Source organism: Fusarium verticillioides, chromosome 6, assembly GCF_000149555.1.
Source record: "Fusarium verticillioides 7600 chromosome 6, whole genome shotgun sequence".
NCBI classification, from domain to species: domain Eukaryota; kingdom Fungi; phylum Ascomycota; class Sordariomycetes; order Hypocreales; family Nectriaceae; genus Fusarium; species Fusarium verticillioides.
The window spans coordinates 3,589,725-3,607,799 of NC_031680.1; the positions used below are offsets into that span (position 1 = coordinate 3,589,725).

At 47.8% G+C, this 18,075-nt stretch overlaps 8 protein-coding genes and 1 non-coding gene across 11 annotated transcripts; 7 read left to right on the forward strand and 2 right to left on the reverse strand.

Annotated features, from left to right (window-relative positions):
* Nucleotides 1-196: 196 nt before the first annotated feature.
* On the forward strand, nucleotides 197-3,081 carry FVEG_01634 (hypothetical protein). The gene is made up of 3 exons (XM_018888638.1): nucleotides 197-596; nucleotides 649-1,080; nucleotides 1,136-3,081. Exons 1-3 carry the CDS (start codon nucleotides 294-296, stop codon nucleotides 2,894-2,896), a joined length of 2,496 nt encoding a protein of 831 aa, XP_018744614.1. The 5' UTR covers nucleotides 197-293; the 3' UTR covers nucleotides 2,897-3,081.
* Nucleotides 3,082-3,931: 850 nt separating this feature from the next.
* Nucleotides 3,932-4,497, forward strand: FVEG_01633 (hypothetical protein; the record flags this gene model as incomplete). Its single annotated transcript, XM_018888637.1, has 3 exons — nucleotides 3,932-4,097; nucleotides 4,306-4,369; nucleotides 4,461-4,497. The coding sequence occupies 3 exons, from the start codon at nucleotides 3,932-3,934 to the stop codon at nucleotides 4,495-4,497; spliced, it is 267 nt and encodes an 88-aa protein (XP_018744613.1).
* Nucleotides 4,498-4,828: 331 nt separating this feature from the next.
* On the reverse strand, nucleotides 4,829-4,900 carry FVEG_14889. The gene has a single exon. It is a non-coding gene; the product is annotated as a tRNA-His (tRNA).
* A 304-nt stretch (nucleotides 4,901-5,204) lies between these two features.
* FVEG_01632 (hypothetical protein) lies at nucleotides 5,205-6,402 on the forward strand (the record flags this gene model as incomplete). The annotated part of the gene is made up of 3 exons (XM_018888636.1): nucleotides 5,205-5,325; nucleotides 5,382-5,430; nucleotides 5,478-6,402. 3 exons carry the CDS (start codon nucleotides 5,205-5,207, stop codon nucleotides 6,400-6,402), a joined length of 1,095 nt encoding a protein of 364 aa, XP_018744612.1.
* Nucleotides 6,403-6,627: 225 nt separating this feature from the next.
* On the forward strand, nucleotides 6,628-7,581 carry FVEG_01631 (hypothetical protein; the record flags this gene model as incomplete). Its single annotated transcript, XM_018888635.1, has 1 exon — nucleotides 6,628-7,581. The coding sequence occupies one exon, from the start codon at nucleotides 6,628-6,630 to the stop codon at nucleotides 7,579-7,581; it is 954 nt and encodes a 317-aa protein (XP_018744611.1).
* Nucleotides 7,582-8,212: 631 nt separating this feature from the next.
* Nucleotides 8,213-9,593, forward strand: FVEG_01630 (hypothetical protein). The gene is made up of 2 exons (XM_018888634.1): nucleotides 8,213-8,875; nucleotides 8,927-9,593. The coding sequence occupies exons 1-2, from the start codon at nucleotides 8,533-8,535 to the stop codon at nucleotides 9,202-9,204; spliced, it is 621 nt and encodes a 206-aa protein (XP_018744610.1). The 5' UTR covers nucleotides 8,213-8,532; the 3' UTR covers nucleotides 9,205-9,593.
* A 1,174-nt stretch (nucleotides 9,594-10,767) lies between these two features.
* FVEG_01629 (hypothetical protein) lies at nucleotides 10,768-11,504 on the forward strand (the record flags this gene model as incomplete). The annotated part of the gene is made up of 2 exons (XM_018888633.1): nucleotides 10,768-11,218; nucleotides 11,470-11,504. The coding sequence occupies 2 exons, from the start codon at nucleotides 10,768-10,770 to the stop codon at nucleotides 11,502-11,504; spliced, it is 486 nt and encodes a 161-aa protein (XP_018744609.1).
* A 1,535-nt stretch (nucleotides 11,505-13,039) lies between these two features.
* Nucleotides 13,040-15,647, forward strand: FVEG_01628 (hypothetical protein). 3 transcript variants are annotated; one of them, XM_018888630.1, is made up of 7 exons: nucleotides 13,040-13,528; nucleotides 13,576-13,616; nucleotides 13,664-13,969; nucleotides 14,022-14,251; nucleotides 14,310-14,371; nucleotides 14,420-14,541; nucleotides 14,588-15,647. In XM_018888630.1, the coding sequence occupies exons 1-7, from the start codon at nucleotides 13,082-13,084 to the stop codon at nucleotides 15,567-15,569; spliced, it is 2,190 nt and encodes a 729-aa protein (XP_018744606.1). In that variant the 5' UTR covers nucleotides 13,040-13,081; the 3' UTR covers nucleotides 15,570-15,647. The 3 variants fall into 3 exon arrangements, with proteins under 3 accessions (XP_018744606.1, XP_018744607.1, XP_018744608.1); XM_018888631.1 differs by having other exon boundaries at nucleotides 13,040-13,616; XM_018888632.1 differs by having other exon boundaries at nucleotides 13,576-13,969.
* FVEG_14888 (hypothetical protein) lies at nucleotides 15,634-17,907 on the reverse strand (the record flags this gene model as incomplete). Its single annotated transcript, XM_018903924.1, has 1 exon — nucleotides 15,634-17,907. The coding sequence occupies one exon, from the start codon at nucleotides 17,905-17,907 to the stop codon at nucleotides 15,634-15,636; it is 2,274 nt and encodes a 757-aa protein (XP_018744605.1).
* Nucleotides 17,908-18,075: the final 168 nt, after the last annotated feature.

Sequence of the window (18,075 nt, forward strand, 5' to 3'; positions counted from 1 at the left end):
GAAGCAAATGAAGCACTCAACCAACACAACTCGGTACCAGAAGTTTCAGACATTTGACAGAACCAACAGTGTCCGTAATACGAGCTTTCTACCATCGTAATTGGATGATCACGGCATTTCTTTGCCGTGAGGGGAATGCACATCCAACATGACATCTCTTTACTGTTCGGTCTGTTTTACAGCCAACGTTGGTTCTCCGAGCCATTTTGTAAACTCTTTGATACGAATCCGCATTGCCATTTGGCTCGTCTGCGTACCTCGTACACGAATGGTAACGAAATCCCTCGTCAACGATGAATACTCCACGAGATTTTGGCAGTAACCCGCAAACCTCAATTGCGTTGGCTTTGCTTGTCATAGTAGTAACAAGCTACCTCTTTCGCCGAGAGGACGAACTCTTGTCGGAGATTTTCTGTTGGGCATGCTTGCCGATGATATTTAGAGCAAATACCTTTGTAGAACATGTCAGTGCCGATCTACCCACCAGGCGTGAGCCTCGGCACACTCTCCCCTCAGCGTTGTCGCTGTGGGCTGTTGCGGGTTGTCTTTCCATCGTATCCGGGTGTCGAGCTGAGGCGGATAGTTTCAAGCTCTTGGTATGTTCAATAACATGCCCTGGAAGAAGCTGATTGTAACAGAAATGCGTAGCCTGTTTTGGCCCCCTTGCTCCTTTGGACAGAGGGAAGCCTGAATCGTAACCCTCAGGGGCGCGATGCCGCGGATATCTCAAAGTTAGCCCCCCTGTCCAGTAAGCTGTGGATAGCAGCAATCATTGCAGCTCTTCTGACCTTGGTTCTGATTGACTGGAATTACTCTGGACTTGTGCCTTCTGGTGTTGCAACTGGCGCCTCTTTCATCGCCTATCTTTCATTCCAATCAAGACCAAAGGGCGGTTACTTCTTACCTCACCTGAATCCCTTCGAAGAGCATGTTTACTCTCTTGCACCAAGAGTGACTGGAATCCTTTTAGTTGGTAGTCTTGCCAGAGTATCTGTCTTTGGCCTTCCACGAGCTAGTCCCTTGAACGCTTTGTTCCTGGGACTGGTAAAGGCGCTTTTCTGGCGATGTGCTTCCAGAGCTGTGCGTTAACCATTTCCCCTCCATTCATCTACGGGCTTCTAATTTCTAATCCAAGGCTCGTCACACGTCATGGACTCTTCCGACTTTGATGACCACATTCGGTCTTCTAGCAACGGGCGATCCTTTCGATTTCACATTTGAGAGCCAAGCATTATTAAATGCTGTATGTGCCTTGCTCTGCCTTGGCCAGATTTCTGGTTTCGTCGCCAGACAGATACGACCAACGCGAGTCTTGTACGCCTGCATTATGCTACCGATAATACCATATGTGACCAACATTATGGCTATTTATCACGCACGAACCGATGCTCCTACCTTCACCACGGAGACACCACATCCAGTCATGGCCCTGTATAACAAAGCACAGAAAGAGTTCGAGAACCAATATAGAAGGCAATCGACAGCCTTCGACGCCGCGTCGCATACCTATCAGAGCAAATACGGTAGAGAGCCACCTCCAGGCTTCAAGAAATGGTATGACGCTGTGCGTTCTAATGATTCACCATTGGTCGACGAGTTCGACTCCTTGTATCAGACAATATCGCCGTTCTGGAGGCTGAGCGGCAGTGAGGTTCTTGATGTTATGCATCAGGCGAAAAGCCTCCCTGGAAGCGATTTGTGGCTTTGCAAGTTTTCAGGCACATCGTCGACAACAAAATGCAGTCACTCATATCGTACTTTTGACAGACATGTATCGCGAATGTTTAACAATATCTTGGCCAATTTCACTGGACTTCCTGATGTGACGTTTCTTGTCAATCACATCGATGAACCTCGTGTTATTTCTCATCATTCTGCTGAACCATCTTCTCCCCACGATCGAGGGATAACTGTGGAAGATCGCAGCCGACAACCTATATGGGACTTGGTGACCAAGACCTGTGCCCTTAGAGAGAGAGAAGCAGGAGGCCAAGACGACATCAACACATTTGGCCTGCCATTCGTGACCAACATCTCATCAGCCCAAGATCTCTGTCAGCACCAAGAATACAGCGGCTCACATGGTTTCATAACAAGTCCCGTCTCGTTCCGCCCGATCCATGGCCTGGTTCCAATCTTCTCAACCGGCAAACTATCCACGATGAGTGACATTCTCATTCCGAGCCCAGCGTATACCGAGCAAGAATTCATTTACAACGAGTCTAGAGATGTTGACTGGGGCCGAAAAAGACACAGGCTCTACTGGGCAGGTTCAACCACTGGAGGGTTTGCGCTTGATACCCGATGGCAGTTCTTCCATCGACAACGGTTTGTTGAACTCACACAGAATTTGAGAACAAACAAATGTTATGGCTACCTACGAACGAAAGGTAGTGTTTTGCAGAAAGTCAAATCCTCTTTTCTAAATGGAAGACTCTTTGATGTCACCTTCACCCGCATTTTCCAATGCCAGAGAAAAGCCTGTAGGGACCAAGATGCCTATTTCAACACCAAATCCCGGGTAGATAAAGACGAAGCCCTCAAGTCAACGCTTGCCTTTGATATAGACGGCAACGGTATCAGCGGCCGTTATCACAAGCTACTTGCTTCCAAGTCAGTGCCAATGAAGCAGACATTATTCCAAGAATGGCACGACGATCGACTAGTACCTTGGCTGCACTATGTACCCATCAGTCAAAGTATGGAAGAGCTCCCGGAGCTAGTCTTTTATCTCACCTCGACTGCCTCCGGAAAAGAGGTCGCGAGGCAGATCGCAGAGCGAGGTCGACAATGGCATGCCAGAGCGTTTCGTGAAGTCGACATGGGTCTGTATGTTTACCGGCTGTTGTTGGAGATGGCAAGGCTTCAAGATCCTCAGCGCGCGCCTTGGGAATAATGAATTGCGGTAAATCTGGATGTGTGAAGTATTTTAGGCAAAGTTCATCGAAGCGAGTATCTTCTCCTCTGCGCATAGCACTCTTTGGCGCAGTGTATGAGGCCTTATATCATGTGATGTGTCATTTGCAGTAGAGACTTGCGGGTGAGAGCTTAAAACAGCAGAGAATTTAGTTGCCTTTGTGTTAATTTTGTGTTGTATCTTTGTGCCTCTTACCCTCAGCCTCAAAACCTTGTTACAGAAAGATTACACAACACTTGATAGGTTACCGATTATAAAGCTTGTTATCTTTGAAGCCATGTTAATATTGGCTTCTCTAGTGCATGAGGACCCCTGAATCAGGCTCGTCTATACAGAAACATCTTACAGACATTTGCAGGTTTACTTGTATTTCAGCCATTGGCTATTATTTATGTTTAATTCTTTTGCCTCAACTCAAACCAACAAGGTTATATTTTTGTGCTGTCAACTTGGCTGATCAGTGGCTACAAGGTTGTATATCCTTGCTGCCAATGCAAATCAAGGACGCGATGAGTGTTGTATCATGACTCATCGTGGCACCCTAGTGGTCTGATTGCGCGGCATCACTGGCCATTGACTTCGAACGCGTTTTTCAGATCGTAACTACTAAAGGGGCCCATTTACTTCACTCAAGCGCACGAAATTAGCACCAGCTGTCAGGGCTATCAACCCAGAACAACCCTCTCCCAAACCTTGTTCAGGCAGGATACCAGCACCCACAAAATTGCCACTCAGAGTTCATCACTAAAGCATCGCGCTTCCATCCACATACCCCATCTTCAAACCCAGCCTCGACTTTGTTGACCAAAGATGAAGTTCTCCCTGCTAATGATCTTGTTCTTCACCACTCTTCTCTCTTCAGGAGAAGCATGCAGACTGAGGTGAGTTAGATATGTTACTCGCAGTTGAGACTTGTGACTAAAGGTTTAAATCAGGAAAGAGATCATAACATGGAGATGCTCCAGCGAGGAAGGGAAACCGAACGATCGTAAGACTGACGAATGCTGCGAGAAGATGAAGGGCAAATTGAGTAAAGACGGAAGGAACTGCAACGAGGAACTCAAAGGCATGGTAAACAAACCCAAAGCCGAAGTCTCGAAGAAAAGAAGAGAACGGATTGATGAAGCTATGAAGTGCTGCATCCCGCCCGGGAGTGAAAAGAAGACTACTAAGGCCAAAAGTACTACAGCCAGAAGTACTCAGGCAACAGCAGTACAGCCAACAATACTACAGCCAATAGTAATACAGCTTACAGTAGTACAGCCAACAGTACAGCCAACAGTTGTAGCTAACAGTACTACAGCCAATAGTACTACAGCCAACAGTACTATGACTACCAGTACTAGAGCTAACAGTACTACTACAACTAGCAGTACTACAGCTAACAGTACTACGGCCAACAGTACTACGGCCAACAGTACTACGGCCTAGAATGTTCCTGCTAAATAAGGCGTAAGTAAATCTTGTTGAGATCGAGGTTGAGGTGATATAATATTATATTGCTATATGCTCTACTTACTGACCTACTGACCATGTCTTCTAGGGGTCTTGTACAATGGGGAGACGCTATGGGTAGTTGACATTAGGGAATGGAATGAAAGGGGGCCAGGGCCGTGAGCCGAGATACGACTATGACAACAAGAGAAATGTTGTCAGCCCGACAGCCAAATAATAAGATCCTCTTTTATAAGGCTGAAAGATCGTGAGCCGGCATTTTGATTTGTGCCAAATCAACAACAGCCTCTGAGAATGCGACCAGCTTCACTTGAGTATTGGTCGCGTCATGTATCAAGATTGATAACGCCTCAAACTGCAGATCAGACCAGGCCAAAGTATCAAAAAATAAAATAAAAGATTTGAGTCTAGTCAAGTCTTTGAATTGGATTGGATGTATTCCCGTGTCTTCTATCACGGCTACGCCGGGAATCGAACCCAGAATCTTCCGATCCACTCTCGGACGCCTTGCCATTGGGCCACGCAACCTGCATTTCACTCCTCACGAGCGAAAAATCGACTCGACTGCTCCCCGAATGGCGAGACGACCAATCAGTGCCGAACCTTCCGAAGGATTCACAGTCCTGTGCCTTTCTGTTTGAGATGTTGGGTGATTTGTGTGACAAGGAGGGTAAGCAGCGGGGTTGCATGTGTAGTGCTTATTCGTGTGACTCTTCGCATCAGCAAAGCCCGAGTCCGAAGGGATTGGGATAAGTATAAAGAGAGATGATGCCTCGTCATTTATTCTGGAGGACTTGCACTGGTGATGGTCCGTTGATGTTGTGAACTTAGTATGGCTTCAACTCAGAACCCTGTTCGCATTGCGATGCGTGATAAACACTACAATGAACGCTCTGAGATTCAGAATGCAGCGATGAAGGCTGGTCTTGATTTGATCCCTGATTTCTCGGACAGTAAGCAATAGCCTGCCGGTCTTTCATACTGATCAAACAATACTGACATCTGGTAGGAGACAATCTGGTAGTCGTTGACTATGGAACTGCCCAGGGCGCCAACTCGTAAGCCTGAAGCCCCAGATTCACACTTCCATGCTGACGCACTCAAGCATCGAGCCGGTAAAGAGGGCCATCTCAACTTTGCCAGACGGCGCAATAGCTTCTCTCATCTTCGAGGATACCCCATTTAACGACTTTGGAACTCTGGCAAAGACAGTCTCAGACAATTTCACCAACCAAGACAGCAAGATCCAGATCGTGCCAAGTCTTGTTCCACTGGGATTCTATCAACAGGTAGTTCCAACAGGCCAAGCCGACATTGGCTTCTCCTGGTCGTCTTTCAATTACCTCGAGAACGTTCCGTCTGTTAGTCTTGACGCAACAGCATCGCCAGCTGAGTTCGCAGTTGCTCGTCACAAAGCACTCGCTGCAGCAGCGCATACAGACCTCATCAAGCTACTGAAGCTGAGGGCAAAGGAGACTCGAAGCGGAGGATATTTTATCGCTGCTATTGGAGGGCAGGCGCCGGATGGGGAGAATACCCCTTCGAAGCCGGGCTCACAAGTTCTCCAAGCTGGGTTGATGAGAATGGTCGGCGAGGGGATGCTGGCATTGCCTGAGCTGATGCAGATGGCTCTTTTCCCAAGTCATGAGCGCACTCCAAAGGAAATCGAAGCGGCGTTGAAGGATGAGGCCGTCGCACCGCTATGGGAGGTGCAGTCTATAGAGCCGAAGCTGATCGTGCAGCCAGCCTGGCAAGTTTACCAGGACAAGATCAAGACCGACGAAAGCAAGAAAGACGAAGCTCTAAAGAAATATGCTCAGATCGCCATTAATAATGTGGTCTCGGCTTCGGGCTGGTTCTGGGTTGATGTTCTGAAAAAGTCACGAGGCCAAGATTGGGACGGAGGCGAAGCATTTCTCGAAGAGTTTATCAACATCACCGTTGAGGAATTTATCACCAAATTTGCCGACTTCAAGTTGGAAATATGGTATAACTACATCAAGCTTAAGAGGACCGATAAGAAATCCTAGAACTGTTTGGGCAATAGGGTAGCATTTAGTGAAGAAACACCATGGAGTTCTCGGAGTGGATGGCATCACGTCATATTGAGCACGTCGATTAGTCAGACTCACCTCCACGGATTTCCATGATATCTAGATAAAATATGATACAACTCCTCACTTTAATACAACATTGCAATTATCCCAGCACCATCAATTCACTCCATCGTCATCAAGATTAATACGAGGTTTGATATGACGCAAATCGGAATCTTCCCCGCTTCTGGAGCTCTTGGCACCAGCACATACACTCATCTTCTCTCGCAAGTCCCAAACGACAAAGTCACGCTCATCAACCGCTATCCCAAAAAGGTTCCCAAGAAATACGTGGAGAATGGAACTACAGTTCGTCAAGCTTCTTATGAGTCTAGCGCTGAAGAACTCGAGGCTGCCTTTGCGGGGATCGATGTTCTCTTTTTGATCTCGTATCCTAGCCATGTTCACGAATACAGGACAAAGGTGCACACCAAAGCACTTGACGCAGCGGTTGAAGCTGGGGTGAAGCATGTTTTCTACTCGTCGCTTGGATTCGCGTCGATTGGTGAGAGTACTACGAAGGCCGAAGTCATGGGTGCGCATCTTGATAGCGAGGCGCATCTGCGAAAGATTGCGAGTGCGAAGGAGGGATTTACGTGGACGAGTGTCCGCGAGGGTCTATACAGCGAGTCATTCCCGATCTACACTTCATTCCTCGACCTCAAGAATCCTCCGTCCAAGATTCTCATTCCGCACGATGGAAGTGGGCCTGGCGTCAGCTGGGTCAAGAGAGATGAGCTCGGAGAAGCGACTGCACGTCTCATCGCCTCATATGTGAAATCACCACTATCATTCAAATACACCAACCAGATCGTCACTCTAACCGGTCCCAAATCCTGGACATTGTCAGAGACCGTCGAAGTCCTATCGCGCGCCGCAGGAAAAGACTTCAAGATCCAAGAAATCAGCGTGGACGAGTACGTTAACCTCCCTCAGATCAAAGGATACTTCGGAACAGAGGAGAAAGCGAGGACATGGGCTACAGCATGGGACGCCATCCGCGCCGGAGAAACAGCTGGTGTGACAAACACGATGAAAGAGATATTGGGAAGGGAGCCGGAGGATTTTGAAAAGACCATTGAGGAATTGGCCAAGAATCAGCGGTCAGGTTGATAAATTGTTAAGGCTGAACGTTGAGGAAATACGAAGGCTGAACTTTTGTGCTACGGTAGAGAGAATGAAATGCATGATGGTTTCTATTTTTAAACTGTGGAGAGGTTAGTGAGTGTGACGTGGTCGCGAGTTAGATCAGCGCCTCATTTGGATTAGAGTTTAGCGATGAAATGAATTCATGCGACCCTGTTGAACCCGTGAAATACATTCTAGAAAAGTCTCAGATTAAAACGACATTCCAGCTGACTTCCCTACTGCGTAGCTTGCCATGACAGTTGTAGGCAAATGATCCTTCATCCGCTTCCGTTCCGTTAGCCGTAGTGAGTGGATCTCGCATCGATCTCGGCCTACGTCAGTGGGTATTAATAGCCCATAGCAACATCTAGTTTGTTCTGTTGTTTTAATGCAGGGATATCTTCTACTGGCACGTTACTGGCGATCCTCGGCACATATGCCGTGCTTTACGAGATGGAAACCCATCATGTGTTCTCGATCTCGTATCCGGGAGGCAGTGAAGTGGCGAGGTTCTTGTTTTCAGCTAGCCTCAAAAACCTGTGGCTGGTAAAAAGAGGTGCCAAAAATAATCAGGCTAAAAAGGTACCTAAACCTTTTTGTCATTTAAATTAGAAGCCTAAGTTTTCTGGCGGAAGAATTTCTATGTGAAACAGTCCGAAAGACCCGATAGTCTGTTGTAATTGGATGTAACGGTAGGTGACATTAAAGGGACAAGTTTATGACAGGGGTATATCCTCCCCCATTCAAATGATGTCAACAACTGCCGTTGCACTCCTCATTCGTCAAAAGATCAACTGAAGATCCCTTGGGACCTCGTATTCACATTTATATAAGTCCTTATCCTAATCACTTCTTTCCATCTACCATTCTCACTCCAACCATCCAATCCATCAGAACATCCAACGTCTAACATCCAAACACCAAACATCAATCAAAATGCAGTTCAAGACTCTCTTCGCCGCCTCCCTCCTCGGCCTCGCTGCCGCCGCCCCTGCAGAGGAGTGCAGCAGCACCAAGACCAGCCCCGCCAAGTCCGGCAACTCTCCCGTCCCCAAGACCTTCGGCCTCGTCGCTCTGCGCTCCGCCAGCCCCATCCACTTCACACACTTCAGCGCCACTGAGAACGGCTTCTTGCTTGGTCTTCCAGCGGATAAGCAGAACGCTACCTGCTCCGGCAAGTCTGATGGATCAGCTGTCTTCCGTCTGAGCGAGGGTGAGCTGTACTTGTACAACACCGGCAAGAAGCAGCAGCGCGCTTACACTGATCGCTCTGGAATGGGTAAGTCCTCACTTGACACTTATTAATTGAATCGTTGTTAACAAGGTATAGGCCAAGGTGTTCTTCAGTACGCTACTGTTAGCAAGAACCCTCTGCCCGATTCGTTCGAGACAAAGGGCTGGAAGATCGACAAGTCTGGAAACCTCAACTTTGACAATGCTAGCGGCTTCACTGCCTGCCGTGACGGCCCTGATGGTTCTTGGACTGTTTGGATTGCTACTGGAGCCACTCACCCTGGAAACACTGACGCCGAGTGTCTTGGCTTCAACGCCCGTGTTGCCGAGATTGAGCACCCTACTAGCTGCTTTTACTCCGAGTACTCTTCTTAAACCGAAGCTTGGATGATCATATGTATATAGATTTAGCGTGTATGCCTTTCTTGTAAACTGAGGTTATATTCATCACTTATCGTATAACTGCGTTGATCATTGATGTAAATGCCGAAATCCTTTTGTCTTCACAACTACTTATCACAAATATCTTGAGGGACAGCTAGTAATTTAATGATGATCTGATGTAACAATGTCGCCTGTGGCAAAGGGACCTAACATGCATTTTTATGTCTTTTACTTTCTAAACTCATACCACTATCTTTTCGGTAACTGTTCTGGGCGCCAAGCTGAGCTGAAATGCAGTATCCCTCCAGCACTACAATCAATGCTCTGCCGTCTGTGATGGCCTCGAAGCTCATTGCTGCTGCTGCTGCTGCTGTGACTGTGAGGGCTTGACGAAAGCAAGTCAACGAAAGGACCTCTCACAGCCAGATGACATGCATCCATTGCCGAAGCAAGAGAAGGAGCCATTGATGCCACTAGTGCTGCGTGGTTGGAAGGAGGCCTTCAGCAGGAAGCAGGTCTTCAGAAAGAAAGAGGTCTTGGAAGGAGGGAGTGAGGTCATTGCGGTCTTCGAGGTGATCGATAAATACCCAACTTCCCAGAAATTAAAGGATTTATCAAACTTACTAAGAGTCTTCAATAGCTTATCTAAATTTAGACTAAGTCAAACTAAATATATGGAATTGATTGTCAAGTCTTTTTGTTTTCTTAGCCTGTCGTGCTCACAAGTCTCAATCACCGTGGCCTAATCATCAGCGATCAAGCAAGCATGTTGAACCTATTTGAAAGTCACTGGCTTCAAAATCTTCTTACTGAGGGAGGTTGGTAAAAGCTTTGACTTTTCATCAGCGGTCAGCAGAAAGACGGCCTCGTCTTGCATGCAAGATAGCCTTCTTCTTGCACGGGAAGAAATAGCCTCTGGGCTTCGGCAGCCCGTAGTTGTTTAACTCGACGGAATCTGAAGAGTGCACTCTATGTGTAAGCTTCACGTGATATTGGATGTTCCAGAACCGGAATCTTGTGCGATCGGTACAAAAACTTTGGTAGACTGTCCAAAATTAGTGTTTACCAATGAAAAAGTATATTTACACAAAGCCCACCCAGTGGCTATATAAACAATGCCAGTTACGAGATAACCTCCATCCTCTTTTTGATCTTCCATACTTTATACGTGCTTTGCTAAAAGTCTCCAGAATGGCTACCGAGAGATGTTTCAGGCTCCAGCATCATCACACCTTGCCATGGGCTTTACGACAGCTACATCGCGTTCGACCAAGAACTGACACATCCAGGGTCCCATTTTTTGACGATAAAGAATCTGGGTCTTGTGTGCAGGCCGCGTCCGGACAAGAGCACAGAGAGACAACGACGTCTCTTCGACCCCAGGAGCCTCAACATTTCCCGATACAGACTTCTTCACTGCTGCGCCTCCCGGGCGAGTTACTACTTCAGATCATGATCCTTTTGCCGCAAAGTTCTCTCTACATGATCCACCAAACCTGTGGCATCTTGCGTCATCTATTGGGCGGTTTTGAGTTCAAATCCTTTCGACTGGAAATGTTGCGAAGTAATGAGGAAGAATACTGCATTACGGAAGCCGGTTTCAACGAGTTATATATTGTCAAAAGGCTGTTCCGCCGCAGGTCTCTGTGCAATCCTTGTGGCAAACTCTTCGACTCTGGCGAGCTTGAAGATAAACTAAGAGCTCTCTGGAAACCAGTCCTATGTACTGGATGCAACGAACGCCATCCAGAGCTTCTATTCTCTCAAGGTCGGCGAACAGAAAATCGATGCGTTGGGCTCCTTGGTCACTTTGCAGTTTGCAAACATCTCAAACTCTCGGGCAAGTGGCTGGATATCGAGATAACCTTGAAAAATACACTGGAGCGAGACGAGCGGGTGATCACGTGCAAACATCCTGATCATATTTCAGCCTACGACAAACGTAACGATTCATTGAGCTGCCACGTATTTCAGCCACGTATCAAATATTCGTATGCTACCTTAGGTACGAGAAGCGAATACGCCAGATCTTTTCCCATGATGAAGGTCCATCGTCGACAAGATCTCGATATTAGGAAGTTGAGGTCGGCTTTACTGAATCAACTACAAGAATTAGACGGTCTATGCCAACATGCCTCTGGTCAACTCGAATCTATCGCATCTTTTATGATCTTAGGAAAGCCTCGGTGTTCTTCCAATTGGGGGAACTGGCCTCATGACTATGAATGCCTTGACTGCACCTACGCTTGTAATCAGTGTGGAGCACGGTACCGCTGGGATTGGGAAAATGATTGTGTCATACTTCGCCTTCAGATGGACAGGTTTTTTGCCTGCCCAGACTCCATCCACTGGCTCGCAAACATCAGTTTTAAAACTGATGAGCACCCTATTCTCAATAAAAGCACCGAAAATGTATTATGGTGCTCTGATCCTGCTTGTGGTACTGGCAGTGGAGAACGATGGTTATTGATGCTGGAAATATTCAAGAGGCAAACGGCGTGCTATCTCGTTCATGACTATGATCTTTCACCTCGTTGCACGACTTCCATGGACAGGCTGCCTTTAACACTGGAATATCAGACTTTTCAAGATGTAGCGAATTGGCCTGCAGGGTACAGGCGAGATGATTATTGGGGCTAGAACTATTATAGGAGTCTAAAAGTAGCAAATAATAACGCATTTTATATTGCGCTCTATCCCTACGAACAAGAACATCTCTTCCACATGTATTAAGAAATTACCAGTTCTCACTTCGAGAGTATCCAGCCCGACCTCTCGACCTAGCAACGCAACGGGGGACAACGACCTCGCAAGTCCGACTCTGCATCTAAGGTCTGCGAAGCAGAAACTGATCCCATGGGTTCTGACAATCGACCGGCGTGCGAAAATGGCACCCCGCAGCCATTCTCTTCTTCGGTCCCCCTTCAGCCTTGCGTCGGTATCTTCTCCATCTCATTTACTCAATCTGAACATGACTGGCGCAAGGTTAGGGTTTTAAAAGAGACTTCAGCCCCCAGGGCACAAAGGTAAAGGCCACCAATAAGCGTATACAGGTAAAACTCATTACCCTCACTATCACCTGGGATCTTGCTTTTGGCTGAAAAGTTAGATATCATGATAACTGACTCTAAAAGCTTATTAGAGAGTCGGTCATAATCAGGACTAAGATTTTAGTTAAATAAAGCTTCACCGAATGAGTCACAAAGGTTGTGAAGACAAAGCCTCAATATGACAATCTGGACCTCAATGGCCAAGATTCCGACCACGAAGCGACAAAAATGTTCCACGCGATGTCGACTATCCTTGGAATTGGCCTGGCTGTTGCCTTGCACTGTAGCAGTTGGCCAATCTGTAGTATTCATGGGGTTGACCCCTACAAGGTTAAGCTTTAGGCTGCGTACGCAGGTGATGAATGAGAACAAGATAGAATTTTTCCGCTGGAAGCCTTTGCGATATTATTTTAGGATAATGCGCAAGTTGTGAGCCAAATGTGTTATTTGCAGTTGACACTTGTGACTGAGAGCTTGATTCAGCAGAGAGAACTTAGCAAACGGAGCTATTCCCAATGGGTGTAGCGTAGCTGGCAAAATCAGATCATTGTCGTAGGGAGCAAGAAAACTCAAGACGTAAAGAGTGGGTGCCAAAATAAACTCAGTATAGAGCCACCTGAACTTAAACTAAAACTACCTTAGCCTTTTTGTCCCTTTGGGCCAAGATCCTTGGTTTTCTTGCGTGGCATGGGATCGTTCCAGGCCCCACCATCACACGTGACCTTTTGCTCTTATCTGATCAAGGTTTTAGATCTGATAAACTCCTCAACTTAAACCCCTGCCTCTCCCCATCCTCAATCAGCCCCGACAGCGGCGCCATGAAATTCGCAGCTCCTCTGAGCGCGCTGCTCATCAACCTCTCAATATGGACGTTCTGTCTTGCCGCAGAGGACAGATCTCCTGAGCGGGTATGCTATGACGCGTGTTTCGCGTGCCTAAAGCCCGTGCATTTCGACGACGTGCTCCGGAACCAAACGGGTTTTACGAGGACCTGCTACAGCCCCAGAGCGATATTATCGCTGTATTTGTGTCTTGATGTGTATTGCACGCCGGGGGCGGTAGAGGTAGGGCTGGGATCGTATAATGAGACTTGTCGGGAGAAGGCGCATGTTGTCTTACCGCCGTTTGAGGTGATTTCGAATTATACAGCTGAGGATGTTGGCAGGGTGAGGAGGTTTGAGCGGAATGAGACAGATGAGGGGGTTTTGTTTAGGGAGGTTGTTGTTCCTTCGGAGCATTGGTTTGGGATCTGGTGGGATACTTTGGTAGGTAATCTGAGAGTGAAGGTTGAACGGGACTGATGGTGATGCAGGATTCTGTGGCGTATACTTACACTTACCATGATGTATACGGGTAGGAAATACCTCACATATGTCAGTAAGATTGCTAAAAATTGATAGGCGCGCCATGATCACCTTCTGGATCGTCGTCATAGCTATCGGCGTCTTTAACCATGCCATCCTTTATATCGCCAATCTGCAAATGGTTCGCAGCTATTCTCCAAAGTCCGGCGGCCGACTCTGGAACTTTTATAATTGGGCACTCAACCGAATCACAGTCCCGGCTTTTCTCGGAGACCGATGCGCGCAGAAAGTCGGCTGGGGAACTGTCCCCCCTCAAATACAGTCCTGGACTCTGTTCGCTTTCCTCTTTCTCAACATTGCGTTGAGCATCCTTGGATACAAAATCGTGCCGGTCAATATGTAGTAAGTACCAATCACCCTTGGATCATATTGATTGGGGCTTACAAGGTTGCAGCTTTCCATCGACGGCGAAACAGTTGCTTCGTTATGTCTCGGACCGCACGGGCATCATATCGTGGGCCAACTTTCCAGTGATTTGGCTCTTTGGAATGAGGAATAACCTCCTCATGTGGCTGACTGGTTGGGACTTTGGAACGTATAACAACTTTCACCGCTGGGTTGCGCGAATCGCAACTCTTCAGGCGATTGTCCACTCCATCGGGTATACCTGGTTAATTGTCTTGGGTTAGTAACTTCGTTATACCTCTTGCTGTGTACTGTTTTCATGCTAACTTTGCGACAGAGGGCGGCTGGGAGTATTATCTATTCTGGTGGAACTACATGTTCTGGTGGGTTGGCGAAGTGGTATGTTTTCTCCCATGGTGTTCTCGCGACTTCATCTAACAAGCTTAGGCAACCATCGTCATGTCTCTTCTCGTCGGAGCATCCTTTTACTGGATCCGACGTCAGCAGTACGAACTATTCTTGGTCGTACACATCATCATGTCAATCATCCTCCTCATCACAATGCTTGCGTAAGTCTAGCCCTCCCACCACTCCTAGTCTTGTCTAACAAATCAGCCACGTCTCCATCTTCCAAGGCGAATACGACGTGTTCTTCTGGGTCCCCTGCTTCATCTGGGTCGGCGACCGCGTCATCCGGGCTCTTCGAATAGCGGCATTCAACCCAAAGCTCTGGGATACCTGGGCCACTTCTATTTACCATCCGTCCTCCAACATTGTTAGACTTGTCGTTCCGTGGTCAAGCAGTCTGTACAAACCAGCTCCCGGAACATTCTACTACATTCATGTTCTCAACGGACCTCGATGCTGGGAAAGTCACCCCTTTACCGTGGCAATGGTAAAAGATGAAGGGCAACGTGGTTTGAAGCTCCTTGGCGAGCAAGCTCCTCTACTCGACGGCACTGTCGCCGAACAAAGCTCGGATCCCGTTGACTCACAAGATATACTCAGTGACTCTCGAACAATGACATTCTTGATCCGTCCCTACGATGGCTTCACCTCCAGACTCCGCGACACCGCATCAGCAGTCTGGCCTAAAAACGTCCCTCAACGCGTCCTCATCGACGGTCCCTACGGGCATACCCGTCCCCTCCATCTTTTCGACAATGTAACCTTCATCGTCGGCGGAAGCGGCATCGTCGTTCCCCTCTCATATCTCCAACTCCTCACCGGCCCAACAGCCCCTCGATCCGTGAAAATCAACTGGGCCGTTCGCGAACCCGCCTTCGCACTCGACGTCCTCCAAACTGACATCGCTGATGCATTGGGGAGCACGAATCTCAGCGTTGAGATACATCTTACGACACATACGCCTCAAGATGAACTAAGCGAGTGGCCGTCACAAGTTACGTTGCGGAAAGGAAGGATAGATGCTTCGGATGTGGTGAGGAGGAGGAGTGAAGAGGTGATGGGCGAGAGCCTTGCAATTGTTGCGTGTGGACCAGCGCAGATGGCGGATGATGCGAGAAAGACGGTTGCTGATTTGTTACGAAATGGAGTTATGAGGGTAGAGTATTTTGAGGAGAGCTTTCAGTGGTGATAGAATACCAGAATTTTGGCGTTAGACTTAGATATGTTCATGATACTCATTATGCTACTCGTCGTTAACAAATCGTGATATCTACAAGTTCGTCCTCCTGGGCTGTTACTTCGCCATACATAACGCCGTGCGTATAACATTCCCCTATAAGCTTCCAACCTCCGTTGAATTCTCTCAGTATAAGTGGTGTATCGCAACCCCTCAAGAGGACAATCTTGTCGTTGACCTCAGCCGCACAAGTTCCCAGTCCCATTCTGCCACTCTTTGTCGCGAACAGCCTCCTCCACGCCATCGCATTGATCGCCCATGACAAAGCCTCCCGCTGCGTCTCCGTCGAATTGTAGTAGTTATCGCCAATAGCCATCCTTAGTTTCGTGAGCCATTTGTTATTCCCAAATATCAACTGCTCCAGAGTATAACCGCATAGACGAAGATGCTGATTTCGTGCCATAAAGTCATTTAATCCGAATCCGTATGTGTATACACCAGCAATGCCTCTTTGCCATAGTTTGTGATCGAGAAGCCACGAGTAGCTCTCTGGTGCACGACCGCTATCTTCTGCAATCGTATCAGCCACTATGGTCCGCCAGAGCGCCTCCCGTGTAGCTTCTAAATCTCCGTAGATACTGCAGCTAGATGCGAAAGTGTTGTCAGGATAGCGGCCATCACATTCGTCCACGTGAAATGCGCTCAGTGAAGTAATGGTATCTATAAAGATACCCTTGGCAGTGAGAGCCATATGTGTAATTGTTGGCCTTGACATCGCGGAACCAAGACTTTTGTCCGCTTGGTACATTCCTCGAAGCTGTGCAGTTGGTGCTGGCGAGCAGGACCAACATATTGCCCAGGAGGGAAGGTTATGCTCGCAAGGCATCCCAACAGGAGTCTTTTCCTGTGGTCTCGTAACAGTATCAAGCATGGTTAGTAAAACTGGTGCGATAGAACGGGTTCGCACAGGTGGAGGTAGACTGTCTGAGGTTCTCTTGAACGGAATATATCCACCATGACTAGAAGCTAGGCGGAGAATGTTCAAGTCCCCTTTCGACAAGAGTTCCTCCGTAAAGTTGGTGTAGATTGCTGATAGTGAGAGTTTGTAATCCGGCTCGATATGAACTCTCTCGGCGACGGCTCTGATACCGAGAATACCGTAAACCCTATCCTTCTCTTCCGTAACGAGAGCATCATGGGCAAGATTTAGTGCCCGCACAAGTTCTCCCCATTCAGTTGATGTAGACGTAAGCTTTTGGTTGTGTTGGATGTCCGTCATGGTCAGATGAATCTTCCACATTCGCTCCGGCGCCCAAGTTCTCTCTTGGAGGAGTCTGTCTCGAGCAAATTCAAACGACCATGCTGGTAAGATCCGTGGTTGAACAGTTTCGAGAATCTCGCGACCGAATCTTGACTCGTCGGCAGCTACTATACCGACAGCTTTGTAGAGATCATTCCACGAGATACAACTGTTTCCGCAGAGCACAGGACTGTTCATGTTACCCATTGCGACTTCTTGGACTATCCACATTCGGCGCCAGTATGGCCTTGTGAAGAAGTGAAATAGCGCTCTGTAAACATCCTTCTTCATCGAACTTTTGTATCTGGGCCATATAATGACCAGAGGCCGCAAATCAACCGAGAACTCTTCGAAGTAGAAGTTATCCATTGGTTTGTCTAGCTCAGACTCACGTGCTAACCAGTAGAGCGCGGATATAGCTAGTGAGCTCTCGTGCTCTTCGGGGCCGAGCCATATCAGAACCTGCCACGCTGACTGGTAGATATCACGCATTCGCGTGACCTGCTGACTTCGCTCGTCAATATCAGCCTGATTGATACAGATTGCGTCGATCCAGACTTTGAACCCTTGTCGAATTCTCGCACTTCGACTGAGTTGTGTCAGAGCAAAGTACAAGTTTGGTCCAACTTCAAAAGCAACGCCGTCGACCGTGATGAGATACGGAGGCTCTTCTTCCTTTCTCTTTGGATAACCCCATACATACGACAAAGCGATAAAATCGCCCCATTCGTATCGCCATGGTAGATCATTTTCAGCAGCGAGCATTTCTTCCGTCGTAAGGGGTGTGTCGCCTTCGCGTGCATGCGTATCTTTGCCGTTCTTGAAGAGCGTATCGGTGTCAGGTGTCACAGAAAGCTCAGGCCAGGTTCTTCCAACCCCTTTGGATTGTTTTGAGGACGCGTTCGTTTCCGCGGAGGACAAAGAGACGTGCTCAAGTGAGATTATTATTGGATAGCGTTCCGTAGTGCTGGCTATGCCATTAGCAGGCTCGATCTTCAGAACGCGGATCTCGTCACCATGCAGGGGGAGATACAAGAAAGGCGATGCCATCCCGGATCATTGTAAGAGATAACATGTGAGAACATGAGTATCCATGTCTTGTTCCCCATGATGTTGTCCGCATGTCAGGCCTCGGCGCTTAGAATGGAGTCGGGATAGCGAATCAGAAAGACGCCTTGGATCCCTGTCAGATTGTTGGTAGATCAGTCGATACGACGC